Source organism: Electrophorus electricus, chromosome 5 (assembly GCF_041902795.1).
Source record: "Electrophorus electricus isolate QZ-2024a chromosome 5, ASM4190279v1, whole genome shotgun sequence".
In the NCBI taxonomy this organism is placed as follows: domain Eukaryota; kingdom Metazoa; phylum Chordata; class Actinopteri; order Gymnotiformes; family Gymnotidae; genus Electrophorus; species Electrophorus electricus.
This window is the reverse complement of record NC_137501.1, coordinates 6,795,997-6,811,713: the sequence shown is the minus strand read 5'-3', so window position 1 is coordinate 6,811,713 and position 15,717 is coordinate 6,795,997. Positions and strand designations below refer to the sequence as shown.

The 15,717-nt window shown below is 41.0% G+C and overlaps 2 protein-coding genes across 3 annotated transcripts; both read right to left on the bottom strand.

The window, feature by feature from the left end:
• Positions 1–6,390: 6,390 nt before the first annotated feature.
• Positions 6,391–11,037, bottom strand: nrarpb (NOTCH regulated ankyrin repeat protein b). Of its 2 annotated transcripts, XM_081714033.1 has the most exons (4): positions 10,930–11,037; positions 9,022–9,203; positions 8,717–8,865; positions 6,391–8,567 (listed from the first exon to the last, which is right to left on the bottom strand). In XM_081714033.1, the coding sequence occupies exon 4, from the start codon at positions 8,493–8,495 to the stop codon at positions 8,160–8,162; it is 336 nt and encodes a 111-aa protein (XP_081570159.1). In that variant the 5' UTR covers positions 8,496–8,567; positions 8,717–8,865; positions 9,022–9,203; positions 10,930–11,037; the 3' UTR covers positions 6,391–8,159. The 2 variants fall into 2 exon arrangements, with proteins under 2 accessions (XP_081570159.1, XP_026858627.1); XM_027002826.3 differs by having other exon boundaries at positions 6,391–8,865; positions 10,930–11,035.
• A 1,906-nt stretch (positions 11,038–12,943) lies between these two features.
• lcn15 (lipocalin 15) lies at positions 12,944–15,632 on the bottom strand. The gene is made up of 7 exons (XM_027002899.3): positions 15,442–15,632; positions 14,749–14,891; positions 14,490–14,566; positions 14,045–14,155; positions 13,849–13,950; positions 13,444–13,468; positions 12,944–13,326 (listed from the first exon to the last, which is right to left on the bottom strand). Exons 1-7 carry the CDS (start codon positions 15,538–15,540, stop codon positions 13,302–13,304), a joined length of 582 nt encoding a protein of 193 aa, XP_026858700.1. The 5' UTR covers positions 15,541–15,632; the 3' UTR covers positions 12,944–13,301.
• Positions 15,633–15,717: the final 85 nt, after the last annotated feature.

The window sequence follows — 15,717 nt, the reverse complement described above, 5'->3', positions numbered from 1 at the left end:
GTATGTCATCTGTATAACTGATACAAGAAAATTTGTCATGTTCTAAAATTTGGTCTAATGTGAGCATATACAGATTAAATTAAAGTAAACCTAATACTGATCCCCAGGGATTCTGCATGTTACAGTCATTCATTGCTGATTTCTGACAAAGTAACTCTGGTCTTCTAAATGTGACCTAAATCATTTGAAGGTAATTCCTAATAGTTCTATCTGATATTCCCACTTGTCTAGAAGTAATCGGTGATTACAGTGTCAAATCCAGCATTAACATGTAGTAATACAAGAACTGACATTTTACCAGTCTGTATTCAGATAATGGCCGTGTCAGTACTATGGGGTCAGACATGATTGAAAATTGTCAAGATAGTTATTTACATTAAAAATCAGTTGGTTAAAAAAAAAATTCCCATTCAACATATTTAACATAAATTCGCCCAGAGATTTCTTTTTCAAGAGTGGCTCGATGTCAACATTTTTTAGTGGTTTGGCGAAAATACCTGACAGGAATGAGCCACTAGCTGATGCTGCTGAATTAAATATATTTTGAAAAACATTGGTAAATTATACAGACCAAAGCATAGCCATGACCTCACTACAGAAAGTAGTATGCTTGATTCAATGGACACGTGTCAAATTCTGTTGAAAACTCATGAAGCATGTTAAATGTGTACCCCAGAACATCAAAATAGCACGATCTATTGAGAGCAACAGAGAGAAAACAGAACCCCAAACAACAGCACTACAACATGCTCACAAAGACTAAAGACACAAAGTGTACTCACATGCAAAAAGATGGAAATACAAACTACAATGAGCAATCGATTTTTAAAATTATTATTAACAAATAGGTCTTAGTTGTATAAACACTGCTTATGTGCTGAGGTTGGGATTTCTAGAGAATCTTAACATCATGATAATTATCAGGGTGAATACTCTCTGTAGCATTTTATATGATCACTAATCTGTGGTGCTTTTGACAAGCTAGGTCATGAACAGAAGGGCATGTTGAAATGCATGGTCATCTATTTGACTGATCACAATGAGGGACTGAAATCAATCAGTGTACTTTAGTTTCTTGACAGGAATTTCAGGATAACACATTTAGTAAATACATTAAAATAGAGACTCAGTGATTTGCATGTATTTTCAGTAGTACTAATGTTTGTGCGAAAACTGGAAATCAGCAGAAAAGAAGAAACGGAGACTAATAGCGTTTGAATGATAAAACAATTTTTATCATAGACAATTCATGTCAGATATATTTCACTTCTGTAATAACTGATGTTGCTATATACTTCCAGGCTTGGTCTCATGATACACTTGATTTACAATTTTGTGTTTACTTCATATTTGCTGTGTCCTATATTCCTCTTATGAAAGTCTTTGTGCATTTTTCTCTTTAAGAATCCCTCTCACAGTTCCTGCAGAGTCATTGCAGTATTGACCTCAGGACATGGAGAAACACATTAACTATTGTTTCGGACTGTCATGTTATTGGGCATACCCAAGATTATGTAAAATACATTAAAAGCTTCCATTTCTCTTCCTCCTTCTGTTCTCTCCTTCCTTTAGTTCCATCACACTCACTCTGACAATTAGTGATCCTTATTTTTCCATTACTATTTTTAAGGAAGTGCAGGCGTTGGATAAACAGATTCTAGAATTGGGGGTTTAGCCCCCAGAGGGCGCTACTGTTTATTATTTTAACACAGCAAGGTTAGTCCTTGACTACAATGCACTCCTGTAGGGTCTAGAGCAATTCTTTGGCCATGCCAGGACTGCTGTTGACTTTACTACCATGCTACAAAGTAAACATGCCTATTGAGGGTTTCAGTGAGTGCACTGTTGTTACTGCAAGCCTCCATCATTACCAGTTGTGATTTTTCATAAGGCATTGGATTAATCTACATCACATTTCTCAAATGCTGAGTCATTGTCAAGGAATATGTTGTGTCTAATGTTTCTTTTCTTTCTGTCAAATCAATTAGTTTTCTTATATGAGGTTTGGTCCAGATCCAAAGAAATTAATTTGCATTAATATATCTGTATTTAAATATGTACAGTCATCGGATCATATTTATCAAATGTGTTAGAGTAATAACATTGATATGAAATTAGTTTTTACATTTTGCTGCCTTATAACTTCATCCATATAAAGATCAGACCTGATGCCAGGATTCTCATTCCAAGGTGTTTGATAATGTGGGCCCATTGAACATACTTGAGTGAATGTCTGCTTTAGAAGAGTACTCTTAGCAAGAATGAATGTCTTTAAATAAATAACTGCAGATTCTTAATTTTTCTTTTGGGGGGGGGGGGGCACCTTTATCGCAGCGGTACGTGGCACCCACCTTGAGGTCTTACCAACTTCGGCACTGTTTTTGCCTCCATTGCCTCTCCTTGCTGACAGACTCATCATGTAACAGAAGTGCCCAGCAGTTGCACTCATGCACGGCTGCTATACTCACACACACCTTTGATGCTGCAAGTCCTGGAGAAGGTGTGGGGAACAAAAGGATGTTTCAGTGGATCAGGAACCTCCGGTCTGCTAGGCTATCCTCTACCCCCTCACAGCTTTGCCCCAGCCCTTTGTTTGTGTGTGTGTGTGTGTGTGTGTGTGTGTGTGTGTGTGTGTGTGTGACCACAAACCCCCTGCCCCACTCTTCACTTTCACCCAAATACTCCCCCCTGTTGCCCCCCCCACACACACATACACACCAAACCCTGCACCCATTACGGAGTGCCATTATGCCGTGGTGGGTAAAGGGGAGGGGGTATAACAATGCAGATAAAGAAAGCTTGCGGTTAGACCCTCGTGAATGGCTCCATTCAGCCAGGCCAGCCGCAGAGAAAAGCAGCCGGACACTCTCCAGCTCAGAGTTTCACTTACTACAACTGCGCCTTTATCCTCCATAATTACGCACTAGCATATACACGCATACGTATGCTCATGCGTGAGGAGGGGTGCTTGCCCCACGTGTGTGCACGCAAACAGTAGTACACACATATGCTCTCAGAATTGCAAACGTATTCTTTGCAGGTGGATCCACTCACCCCGCTCGCCTACAAAGTCTTAATTCTAATATATATGCAGCTATACTATTGCTCCAGTTCAACAAAAGCAATGAAGAGGTTTAAAAAACAGTACATTTATGGTAGAGTTCAACAGTGCTATTCAACATTCTTTCACAATTTAGATGAACTTGCCTGGTCTGTCCTGGGATTAAATAGTGTTTAATGAACCCTTGCAAATTAATTGGATCCAATTATAACTGCTCTAAAACCAGTTTGCATGTTTCACTTTTCTAGAGGGCCTTCAGAACCTCTTCCTGAAAAGGTTGGGTACACAGATTTGGGTACATAAGAGATTAAACCCAACCCTACCAGTGTGTATCATTTTAACACTGAGTTGAGATATGCATTATCAAATTGAACAGTAAGTATGTCCATTGTATGTAATATTTAACACATTCGTGACTATTACCAGTCACCTACTCCACATTGTATAACACAAAACATCAGGCAAGTTCAAGTAAAGAGAAAGAGGTGAAATAATATCTGTGCTTTCAGTGCATCCTATGTCTGTGAAATCTGCCTCTTAGGTCACAACGCTCCACCTGTTACCTCACAGATGTTTAACTCCATACTATGCGTCTGCACTTATTAATCAAATGTGTGCATGCACACACACACACACACACACACACACACACACACACACACACATGGCCTGAGTTATGTGTCAGTATTTGGAGAGTGGAGGCTCTCCATATGGACGCTCCTGCCTCTCTTTTCTGATGTGACAGGGAGGCAGATGAGACATGATCCTACAGGTCACCATGCACAGACGCAAGACGAATAGTTGTGCAGTGGAGACTGCACGGGGCCCCACAACCGTCTGCCAGTACGGGCCCTGAGTTCACCCCATCCTCCAACTCCCACACACACACACACACATACACACACACACACACACACACACACACACACACACACACACACACATGCACACACATACTTTGGTTCCATTTAAATGCAGAGTTTGAGAAGTTATTTTTGATGTGATAACGTTCAATGCATTTATATGACAAACAATATGTTATGATTTATACACAAAATATTATAGATTTCAGATGCAGTAAATTGGTTAGCACTATATATACACTGGGGTAAGTAATAAACTTTCTTACATATGTGCATATGGGTCATACATATGGGCTTTGTATGCCCAAAGCAAAACAAACGGTGAAAACAAGTGGAAAGCATACACAGACAGAAACACACCACTTTCACCATCTTAAAAGCATGGCATTAGAGTAACTTTACACACCTTTGGACTTGCATTTTTCAGGGTTCAGTGTAAAATGGATTTCAATGAGAAAGCGGAGGTCAGGAGAGGAGGTGTGGAGGCCAGACAGGGGGGTGGGGGGGTGGGGCTGGAGAGTGCAGGAGGGAGCAGGGTGGGAAGCTGACAGGAGGGGAGAAGAAAGGAGGTGAGCATGGGGTAGAGAGATTTTCCATTTGTTAAAAAAAGAAAGAAAAAACCTGGGGCCACTGGTTATTGAGTTGCATAAGGATACCCCCTTTCTTTTTTGCTGTTTCCCCCTTACCCCTCCTCTCTCGGGTCTTCTACCTCGTTCGCCTCTCTCCCTCTCATTACCATAGCAGCTGCAAAGCTGTGTATGTGTGAGTATGTGTGCATGCGTGCGTGCGTGTGTGTATGTTGGGGGGGGGGGGGTGTAGGGTAGGGCAGCGTGTCTTGGGCAAGGGTTCCCGTCAATGGTGGGCCGTCTGGACCTTGAATAGGAGAGCAGAGAGCCAGGCTGGCCAAACAAAAGCGAGGGAAAGGAGGAGAGCGAATGAGTGAATGGGGCGGCTTGTCACCGGGAGCTGGAGCACGCAAAATGGAGTGAAATAGTGAAAGAAAGGAAGGGGAGGGGGAGAGAGAAAGGAGCAGAGGGCATATGAGGATCGGCCTGGCCACCTGCCTCCCCCCCCCCCCTCGGCCCTTCTGTCAATGCATGGACCAAAGGTTAGAGTTACGAGAGAGAGAGTGATTTGCGTTTTAAAAAATTGTAGTAAATGCACTGTATGTTAGGGGTGGAGGTTTGAGGGGGTGGTGATGTTTGAGCACAAAATTCTCTTTGTTGATGATTTGAAAAACAGCTGTGGTAAAAGCAGTGCTGGAATCGCTAGTGATCACTTTCATATGATACCCATGCGATTTGCATGTTATAAATCAAGGTCTTAATTTTGGACTTTAGAAAAAAAAAAAGCCATTTTCAGTTGTTGAAAGAGTGTACATGAGGTACCCTGTAAAGCAATATGCAACTCCAGTCCTCTAGACCTTACAGGCTTCTACAACTTTGTTGTCGCTCTCTCTGATGCCCTACATACAATTCCGATACCCTCTGTATATAACTGTACAGAGCTGCAGCAAATATCTGTATATACAAGGAACTGTTTCATCTGACATTTAGCCTGGTATCTCATGACAATTGAGCTGGAGTCAGCTCATTCTAAATATAACCTATCATAGAAACTAAGAAAAGACACTGAACCTGTGCAGGACCAACAGGTGCCATTCAGAGCAGATACACTACTCATACACTACTATTGACATTTGTCATTTTTTGTTAATTTGTGCTGCATTTGCACAGTTCCTTCTGATAGGAGACTCGCCGCCTTCAGACAACCTTTCACCTTAGCATAACACGTAGCACACGACAATGTAATTTATATATAAGTATAGCTTCTATGCGAATGCAGTCCACAAACAGTGGGAAATCTGAGACAATACTTAGATGGAAAACTTGATTTGGCAACAATAAAGCATTCGTGTTTGTCGTCTCCGATATGTGACAAGAATATTCCCCTATTAATGTGATTATAGTTCTCCTGATTTATGCATGGTTGTGCTGTTGTTTAATGGTATGCACCAATGTCACCTACTTTCATTATGACACCAACAACATGTCACCAGGCCAATTTTGGAACTGCTGCGTTAACAGTTCAGGTTCATAGTGCAAGATGGATCCAAGCATTTTTAAGATGAATTATTCTGCCTCTGCACATGGACGTTCATATTCCCAATAAGTAATTATTAAGAGTGCAGAGAGTCAGCCAGTTGCCTGTAGTCTAGTGGGTGGGGAGATAAGCTTAGTGTCTGTCCAGCCAGGCCATAGCACTATGGCTGACTATTGTCTGGGGGGCCCAGCATCTGTGGTGTACGCTACAAACCTGACTTAATGGGTAAGTGAGCTAACCTTAGTTTTCAGTTTCAATGTGGCTGCACTGTCCTGAGTTGAACTTTGGAATTTCTTCAGATTCTTTGATACCCCCACAGATCTAGGCTAAATAAAGTCCTAAATACACTTACTGAACTCATAATTCTCTTAAAACAGCAGAATTTAATATTTTAAAATGCTTTTGTACAATGATACAAAATACAGCATGTAATATCTTCCAAAAATATTACCACTCATAACATTTAAAACTCAACACAAAAATGCTAAACAGATATAAAACACGTCAAAAATTCACAAAAGCGTAACAATGACAGACCAGTTGAAGAAAATAAGATTTCAAAAGGTGGTCCAATAAAATCACAGTCATCTGACATTTATCTCATCCAAAGAAGGTATTTTTACTCTCATGTCATAAATGTTATGGCATTATCAAGTAAAGACTTGTGCATTGTGCAACCTCTCGTTACACCAATTTTTCCATGTAGCATCCCCCTAAAAAGAGGAGGATGGGACTTCTATGAGGAAGTGCTCCAAGATTTTCTGAACACTTTACCTGAATGTTCAACCACGAACAGGATCAACAAGACGATCAGTGTCCATGTTGTTCCAGCTCAAAACAATTTGTTATACTTGTCTGACAGTAGCATGTCAAAATGGGCATGGGAGAACATCAAGTAAAGTGCTTTACAAATTCAGCATTTACAGACATTTAAATGCCTTTGAAAAAGTGAGAGAAGACTAACCTACCATGGAGCTTCCATACAATATGATATTTTTTCCATTTGGAAAAAATTTTATCTTTAAAAGTTGGTTTGACACCAACTGTTCATAAAACAGCCATCAGTGCAATATTTAAAACATTCTCAAGTATAAATGATGCATATTTTTATACTGGCTTTGAATGATACTTCATCAGTGTTCAGTCACAAGCATTTTGACTTTTGAACACAGCTTTCCAGCATTGGCAGTGAAACTGGGGAAAACAGGCCTGTGTACTTCAATATGCAGTTCATTGTACAGACGTGTGTAATACGTCGGACTCCTGTAGATTTGCTCAACTTCTGAAGGTTGAAGCTAGTCAGTAATTCAGAGTGAGTGGCCTGTCTTTTAAAAATGACTATAGCTTAAAATGATAATGGCGATTGGCATGACCCTTCAAAGCCAAGCCAGTCCTCATCTCAAAAACTGTGACCCACTTTCCCTGCTGGTCTGATATGAGGAATTCTAATTTACTAAGAAAGGAATTGCGTTAACATTTGCTTAAAACAAAGTTGACAGGGAAATTGGCAACTTGCTAAAAGGTGGTTTTTACAAGGTGAGGTTTCTATTTGAAACAGCCGTTTGCAGCATGCAGCTCTTTAAAAAATCTGGAACTAATGCATAATTAGCTAGAGATCCTGAATTTTGTGTGCTAGCCTTCACAGCAGTCTTGAGGTCAGCATCCTAGCAAAGTCATCCTGATTCATGCAGCATTGCCAAATCAACTAATAACAGTTCCTGCCTTGAAAAAAATAACTGAAAAGAATCTGGTTTATATATATATATATATATATATATATATATATATATATATATATATATATATATATATATAACCCCGGCTACCTCACTGTATCTTGGTATCATCAATCTTAGAGGAAGTAAAATATGTACAGAAGGCAATCGAGGGGAATCTACAATCATGCACTGATTATGATTATAATATAGACTGTATCTGCTGTTGGCAAACTACATCTTTGACATTGTACCAACCCAACACTAGCTGCATTTTGGACTTGAATTCTGTGCCAGGTGATGTTAAATCAATTTCCCGAACATGCCACAATACATGACAAATTAACTGTCCTTTACTTTGGCACAAATGTAGTCAAATGTGATAGGCTTAGGGTACAGCGTCCGATTTCCTTCGCCTCAGAGCGCGCTTGATGAGTACTTCGCTCTTGTTATGAGGTAAAGGACGATGTCTTGATGTCCGCCAAACGCCGCAATGTGCAAGGCGCTCCATCCGTCTCTGTTAGCCAGACGGATATCCGCGCCGAACTTTACCAGCAGTTTCACTAACTCGAGGTTCCCATCGATTACGGACTGGTGGAGCGCCGTTTGTCCCTCTGGTCCGAACGAGTTGACGTTAAATTCACAGTTGGTCATGTTCTGCAGGAGCGAATGGAGCTCCTTCGTGTTGCCTTTCTTCAGGGCTTCCTGAAACACTCTTTGACGCGCAGAGCAAGTCATGTCCGCCTGGCTCATGATTTCAGCGGGTAGCCTCGCTGCGGAAGACGACTGAAATCCACTGCTTCCTTACTGTACTCGCTCCTAGTTCTATTTAAAGGTTGGTGTTTTGGGGGTAAGAAAAAAATAATCCACCTTAGAAATGCCTAGACCAGTCAGTAGCGATTAGCAATCGTCACTTGAGTGGATACGATGGCTGGGTTGAAGTATACCCTGATTCAAGAAAGAGATTAAATTACTTTGAACATCAGATATATTCCTTTCCTACAGTTCACGTGTTCTCCGGAGCAGTTGCACGGTATTCACTCAACTTTCTCACGTCCGTCTAGTTTGAGTTGGCAACTTCAACAGTCCATTCTGCTTTCTGTAGTCCGAACGGCGACAAACTCTGTTCGGGATAAATCTGTTTAAGTAGGTAGGTATAATGTATGAAACAGTGAACGTTTAAACCATTTAAACAACGGTGGTGTAATCTTCGCAAAATTACAATTCCTGCAAGTATTCTAATGCACAACTAATGGTTGAAAGCGCACTGGCATATTACCTTGATGGTTCCCTCGAGCCGGTCTTGACCGTCCGTACCTCTCTGCGCGCTATGAGATCCAGTCCGTATCCTCCGTTATAGCTAATCCCGTCTATTCCCCGGTTGAGTTCATTTGAATAACAATGGCCAGTCATAAACTTCGTCTGTTAGGGGCGGGATTTATGGTCATCTTTTTTTTTAGGCTGTAGGGAAACCAGCGGTGATTATTCACTTTGCAGAAACGGTGTTATTTAACAGAATAATCTTAAAATGTAAAAAAAAATGTCTTAAACATTTGTTGTTGCTGTTGTGGGTAGTGTTTAATTCCAAAACTCCACAGACAATTTTCGTTAAATGTCACTTTAGTTTCTCAATACACATTCGCTTATAATATTGCGCAGAGATTGCTCCATCGCTTTTGAAGTCTTAAAAGTACGTTTGAGAGTTTCGCAGGTTCTGTTTCCCTATTCACCCACTTCTCCTTTCATATTCATGGTTTTAACTTTAGGAAATAACAAATTAAAATTAGAAGAACAATATATCAGCATACTTGGAATATATATATATATATATATATATATATATATATATATATATATATATATATATATATATATATATATATATATGCAATTTGAAAGGAGGGTTACATCTGCATGTCAACAATTCATAAGTTTGATACGTGGTGGCAAATGGGAGAGTAATAGTGTCTTTTGACAACAGTTTAAACACTCATAAAGTGACACAGAATCCAAGAGAAGCGTGGAGACGAGACTATGCATGCTGGTTTTGCATTAGCTAGCATGCACAGTCTGGCACAATGAGCAAATCTTAAACTAGGCTGCTGGGTGACCCAAAGACGCATGATGAACAACTGACAAACAAAAAAACCACCTGACAAGCCAAAATACTCATAAGAACTGAAAGCATTAGGATGGGAGTTTCATTTGCTTTCTCTGGGTCTTAAATATTCATTAGATTAATATTCTTTTCCTCTCAATGGCACTACAGCAAAGTGAATGGATGTAAGATATGATATATGCCATACAGACATGCACTTAACATTTTCTAGATATTTGGGGTTTAAGTGAATATAAATATTTAATTATAACTTTCAATGATTTATTTCACGTACTTTTCATATCTTGAATTATAATCCAGATTTTGAAATAAACTAAACAGTAACTGCTGAAAACCCCCCACCATTTTGAAGAAGTCTTAACTGTCAGACTTGACCGAACTTGTCTGGAGATAGTGTGCTTTCTTTGAATTTATTGTGCTTTCTTCCCTCCCATTTCAATAGACTTCATTCAAATGCCCTAAAAAATCTCTGGCAGTGTGACAGGATCTCAGTGGTCAGGTTGCAGTGACGTTTCAATAGGGAGGGTGGCTCAGTTGGGATCCAATTTTAAACCACGTGCTCAAGGACCGTGGGAAAGAGTCGAGTCTTTCTTCCCAGCATAGGCCCATGCACAGTTTTAGAGAGAGAGAGCAAACGAGGGAAAGAGAGTGAGAGAGTAGACTAAGCTAAAACAGTTGCCTGTGGAAAGTTGGCATGTAGAAAGGATACCAGAGACTGCATGGAGGTTTGATAACCTCGAGTCAGCTAATGGGAACCTTATCAACTCTTACAAAGTAGAAATTTTAATGTCAGTTGCATAGGAACCAATGGCAGATACTTTTCTCAACTGAGGTAAACATTGAAGCAGGTATTAGGTTTGCAGAATGGTAGGGGCGTGTAGAAGGTAAAGGGTTTCAAGAGGCCACACTCCCTGTTCCTGACTGTGACCTATTGATTATGCATGGGAACTGACCCCTGCTGCTAAGACCCCCCTCCACCTCTCATCCTCAGCCCACCACCCCCAAGCTCAAATACCTCATGACTGGTCAAGCTTAACAGATAACAAGCATGAAGCAAGACTCAATTACCTGGGACAATGACTGGAGAGCTGACAGCTTGGAAAGTATACTGATGTTATCGGCACGTCTGTTTTAGAGCAGTTCTAGCCTTCTTGCAAACGAATCTGGCAAATGGATCCCCTGCTATTAAAAGAAAGAAAGAAAGAAAGAAAGAAAGAAAGAAAACAGTGGTCATGTTGGTAGGATGAGCCTATAATAGTTTAATGTCATGTCCATAGGGTTGTGGACTGACCCATCTTTGAGGATATGATTTAGTGTAAAGGGAGATGTCAGGTGTTGTGGAAAGGGCAGCTCTATTGCAGATGTTTGGGGTAAAAGCCATGGGCACTGTGCCTGGAGGAGCACTCATACTGTTGACCTGCAGCGTCAGACATTAGGAATGTCCTGTTTGTCTTGGTGTGTTTGTCCACTGTACAGTGTATTATGCTTACAAGGTTGGCATTTGTGGTAGTGTGTGCGCATACGTGTGTATGTCAGTTTGTGTGTGTGTGTGTGTGTGTGTGTGTGTGTGTGTGTGTGTGTGCGTGTGCGCGTATGTGTGTGTCTGAGAGCCAGTGAGTACCGGTCTGGGCGTTTGATACCTTTGTGTGGGAACCAAGCTGCTTCCTGCCCTTGGACCACAACAGCAAGAGCTCCTATTGCCTGTACACATAAGGTCAGGAACGAAAGAGAGCAAGCAAGTGAGAGAGAGAGAGAGAGAGAGAGAGAGGGTTAGAGAGAAAGAAAGAGACAGAGTGAGCGAGAGAGAGAAAGAAAGAGGTGGAAAAAGATTGAGCAAGAGAAAGTGAGAGAGAGAGAGAGAGAAAGAACTGCAAATAGTGCTACATCTACAAACATTTTCATCAAATTACCTCTAAAAAGGCAAATTATAGGCATCTATCGTGTTATGAACAGGCATCAGGGGATGGTGAATGTACAGGCTGAGTGTGTGTCCCTGCTGAGCTGCAGCATGAACTTGCATGCTCACGGGGTCGCGGCAGAAACGCGAGCGGTGCTCGAGCACTGCCCACCCTCCTCCGTGCGCATGCCTTCCTGTTCCCCTCCCATTCCCAGCCTCTCTGTTTGGCGCGGATATCCCCAGGAAAAGGCGACACACATCGACACACATCGTGATGTCAGCAGCTGCAGCCCTCCACGGTGGGAACTTTAAGGAGCGAGTCGCTCAGCCGGGTTTCTTGCACGGCACAGGGGGTGGGGTGTTGGATGGAGGGGAGTCCTCCTAATGCTAATGGAGACCGGGGCTTGCGTTTCACGGCTGGTCTCTAGGGGTTCTTCTCCTTCCCTTGTCTGCACTTGAGCTCTTGTGTTTCTGTGTCACCCCAGTGTACATGTAGAGGCAACAATTTGGGTACTGCATGAACGTTGTTGGATAATTGGCTCCCTACTCAAGGGAACCATCTGAAAGCAGGTTTCAGAGAATAACATGTTTTGAGGTCTCTCTGACAAAGCTGTATTTAAGTGGTGTTCCCATGGCGATTCATTTAATTCACCTTTAAGCAGATGTCTTTAAAGATAGGGTTTCATGTCAATTTAACATTTGGTGAGACAGTGTCTCTTTCTATAGAGCTGTTTTCAGTTTTCTTGCCAGAGTTCCCAAACCCTCCAAAACAACATGCACATATGCATGCATACATGTTGGTGTTCCCTGGGATATTAGTGGACCTATTACAATTTTTACAACAACAGATGATTTTGTGCAAAATGTCTCCAAGGGATTCATAGTTCTGAGTGAATATTAGCATTAAAATGGTCCTTCTCAACCAAATCATTTTTAGTTTATTTCAGTGTAAGACAGAAATACTGCATTTGACCTGAATGGAGCAGATACTCCATTTCAGTCTCAAACAAAATCAGGACCAAATGAAGGTGATCTGACATGCTTAGATTACAGAGCCAAATGTATTAATATGAACACAGTTCAGTTATCTTTGCGTTAGAGATCATTTCATTTGGACCGTGTTGGTCTAGAGAGTTTAACAACACTGACCTCTGCAGGCAATAAAGAACGTCACAAGTCACGGTATAATGCTGCGCCAATCTTTACTATTTGTAAAGCTTAGCTTAGATAAGACAAAGGATTCAAAAAGAGTAACCAGGCAGTATTGGCATGAAAATACACACACACACACACACACACACACACACACACACACACAAAAAAAACCCTTTTCACTGATTAACTACCATTTCTTAACAGTATTAAAATGATACATATTACAGACATAAAAATGATCAAAAAATCATAAAAAGCAAAAAAAGGTAATGCAAAGTTACAGGGACATTTGGACATCATCATAAGAAGTTAAATACTGTCCTATTTAAAACAATGTCCTTCACGCTGGCGTTAGAGGCAGACACAAAATTGACATCAGCCAGTTCTTCTAGGTCATCGTTTCTGTTGCGTTGCTGCAGGTAGGAGGTTTGTTATCAAAAATGTCATTAATTAACCTTCTTTCATCCTTCTTTTGTGAAATGTCACATCGAATATGTTAATATGTGATTGGTGGCTTGCTTTGTTCTTACCTTGGTTCCGTAAAAGGGCAAGGATCTGGGGAGCGGTGGGGATAGAGTATCTTAGATATATATTTTCATAAACAGTAAGAGATTGATGGGTGTAGTATGACATCAGAATAACTTGTACAGAAAGTAACTGCTGCTGCATGGCCAAGGTTCAAATTGCCCTTTTAACCTGAGAGAGGATCAGCCATTTCCGTCCAAATTGTAACACTAATCCTCGTAACAGAAACAGAAAAACTGGTCTTAGACCAGTTTTAAGGGGCAACCTTCACCACACTTTGTTTATCTGGAGTCCAGGAGAGATTATATTTACTCAGTAAATATCACAAGGGCCATGATCAGTTTCACAATGCTCATCTCGGTCTAATGTGTTGTTTTATTGCGCACTTTCTTCCAGAGCTTCAGAAATACCTTTAATGACTGGTACAGCAATGGACTCTTCGGAAAATCCCAAAGACAAGACAAATGACCTGAATTTTTCGATCAGCTCAGGCCTGAGAACTGGGGTTCGCCCTAAAACATACATGGGAAGATTACTTACTTATACTAATATCAGTGGCTCAGAGCGTTTATTTAACACGGGACTGCAGACGCATCAGGAACGTACCATAGAGGGCCACCTGAGTGTACTCTTTGTCCATCTTCTTGTATTTCAGAACCACCCCATATTCAGTATAGTTGGTCTCCACCACCGTGATGTCTTTCATCATCTTGTGCCCTTACAGTGAAGAAAATGATGATTACACTCATCATGTCTTTTATGCGGAGTGCCTGCCTGCACGTTGTATAGAGAGTTGTAGACATGAGATGACACTGTGTAGACCATCAGACTATTTTGATTTTAAGAAAGATACAAAATCTTGGTATCAGTGAAGTACTTTGACAAACTGTCTGTTTGGAATAGTCTGTTCTGCACATAGGATCACCTCTGTGACCAATTACTTGCCTTTGGCTCACTAAAGCAGAAACCGGTCTATGTGTCTTACTTTCATGTTTCTCAAGTGTGTACTCACACTGGAAGAACTGCTGTTAAAAGAGGAAGTGTGGCTTACTTTGACTGAAATAGGTAAACAGACCAGGAACATCTGTCTTCTCATAAACATAAAAATTGGGGAAGCAACCCTTTGACCTGAGTATGAAAATAAAGAAGACCAGTCAAACAGGAAAAAAGGCCATTTGATCCAGGCAATTTTTTAATGAGTAAATATGCATGCATAATAGCATTACTGACAGCATGCATTGTTTGTATGCAAATACAGGGGACAACCCCCTCCATTTTGCATCTTATTTTCAGGGCAAAAAGAACCATACCCAAGCAGAGTCCACATGGTCAGATTGGCACCTCCATTTTCATTCGGTAGTAGCAGGCCCTTTGAAGTCATGACTTGGTCTTTGTATTTAATGAATGCCGGGGTTTCATATGCAATGCCCACACGGTACCATTCACCTGCAAACTAACATGAAGGTCGACAGCCGTTAGATCAAAGGCATGCGTTAGAAATTATTTCTTTTTCATTATGGTGGAGTTTCACTTATTTATATTACTCTTTTTAAGTGGGTTAAATTCCTACATCAATTTAATTTAGCAACTTATTCATATATATTTACATCATATGACTGTTTACAGATAAACTAGCTTTTTATGTAGTCATTAAAGGCATGACACTATTCCTTCCATTCAGCGTCATTCCTCTGGCACTGAGTTTGTTCCTAAATATCTGTTTCTGGTGCATAAAAAGTGCAAAAACATCTCAAAGAGGAGGGCTGAATGAAGCCTAAATTGATTTACTTCTGAGGTATATTAAGAGGTTCTCAGGCTGTGCTGGGTAGAACTGCATAATTTTGTAATCCTGTTTGTTTTTAAATTCGACAATTCTTTGCCAACCTGAAGTGCTTGATAAATACACACACACACACACACACACACACATTAGTTCCTTGGCCACACACATTCTCACAGACAGAGATCAAAGCATTCTTTCCTCAGTTGCTTTTTCCACTCACCTGCTGCAGATCAAAGTCCTGCTGGGGCTGGACATCAGTGAAATGGAGACAGTGTGTCCACAGCACTATGCTACACAGAACCGCGACGGCCAGTATCATTTTGGACTGTGATCCAGATCCTGTGTTGAAGAGCAAAGCTCACACAGCTAAGCACTGATGGGGGGCAGAGTGAACAGGCTGTTTCAGGAACTTGCTGGTTTTTATGCGGACGGCCAGCACTGGGAAGTCCCTATAGCTGAGCATAAGCCAGGCCCCCTAAACACCAGGCATATGCTA

Bases quoted from the DNA above. Each gene is read 5' to 3' on its own strand.
- nrarpb (XM_081714033.1), bottom strand. From the start codon at position 8,495: ATGAGCCAGGCGGACATGACTTGCTCTGCGCGTCAAAGAGTGTTTCAG.
- lcn15 (XM_027002899.3), bottom strand. From the start codon at position 15,540: ATGATACTGGCCGTCGCGGTTCTGTGTAGCATAGTGCTGTGGACACAC. The intron at 14,567-14,748 runs GTATGGTTCTTT...TTTCATACTCAG, and splicing joins ACCATGTGGACTCTGCTTGG to GTCAAAGGGTTGCTTCCCCA. The intron at 13,469-13,848 runs GTATTTCTGAAG...ACCGCTCCCCAG, and splicing joins TGCTGTACCAGTCATTAAAG to ATCCTTGCCCTTTTACGGAA.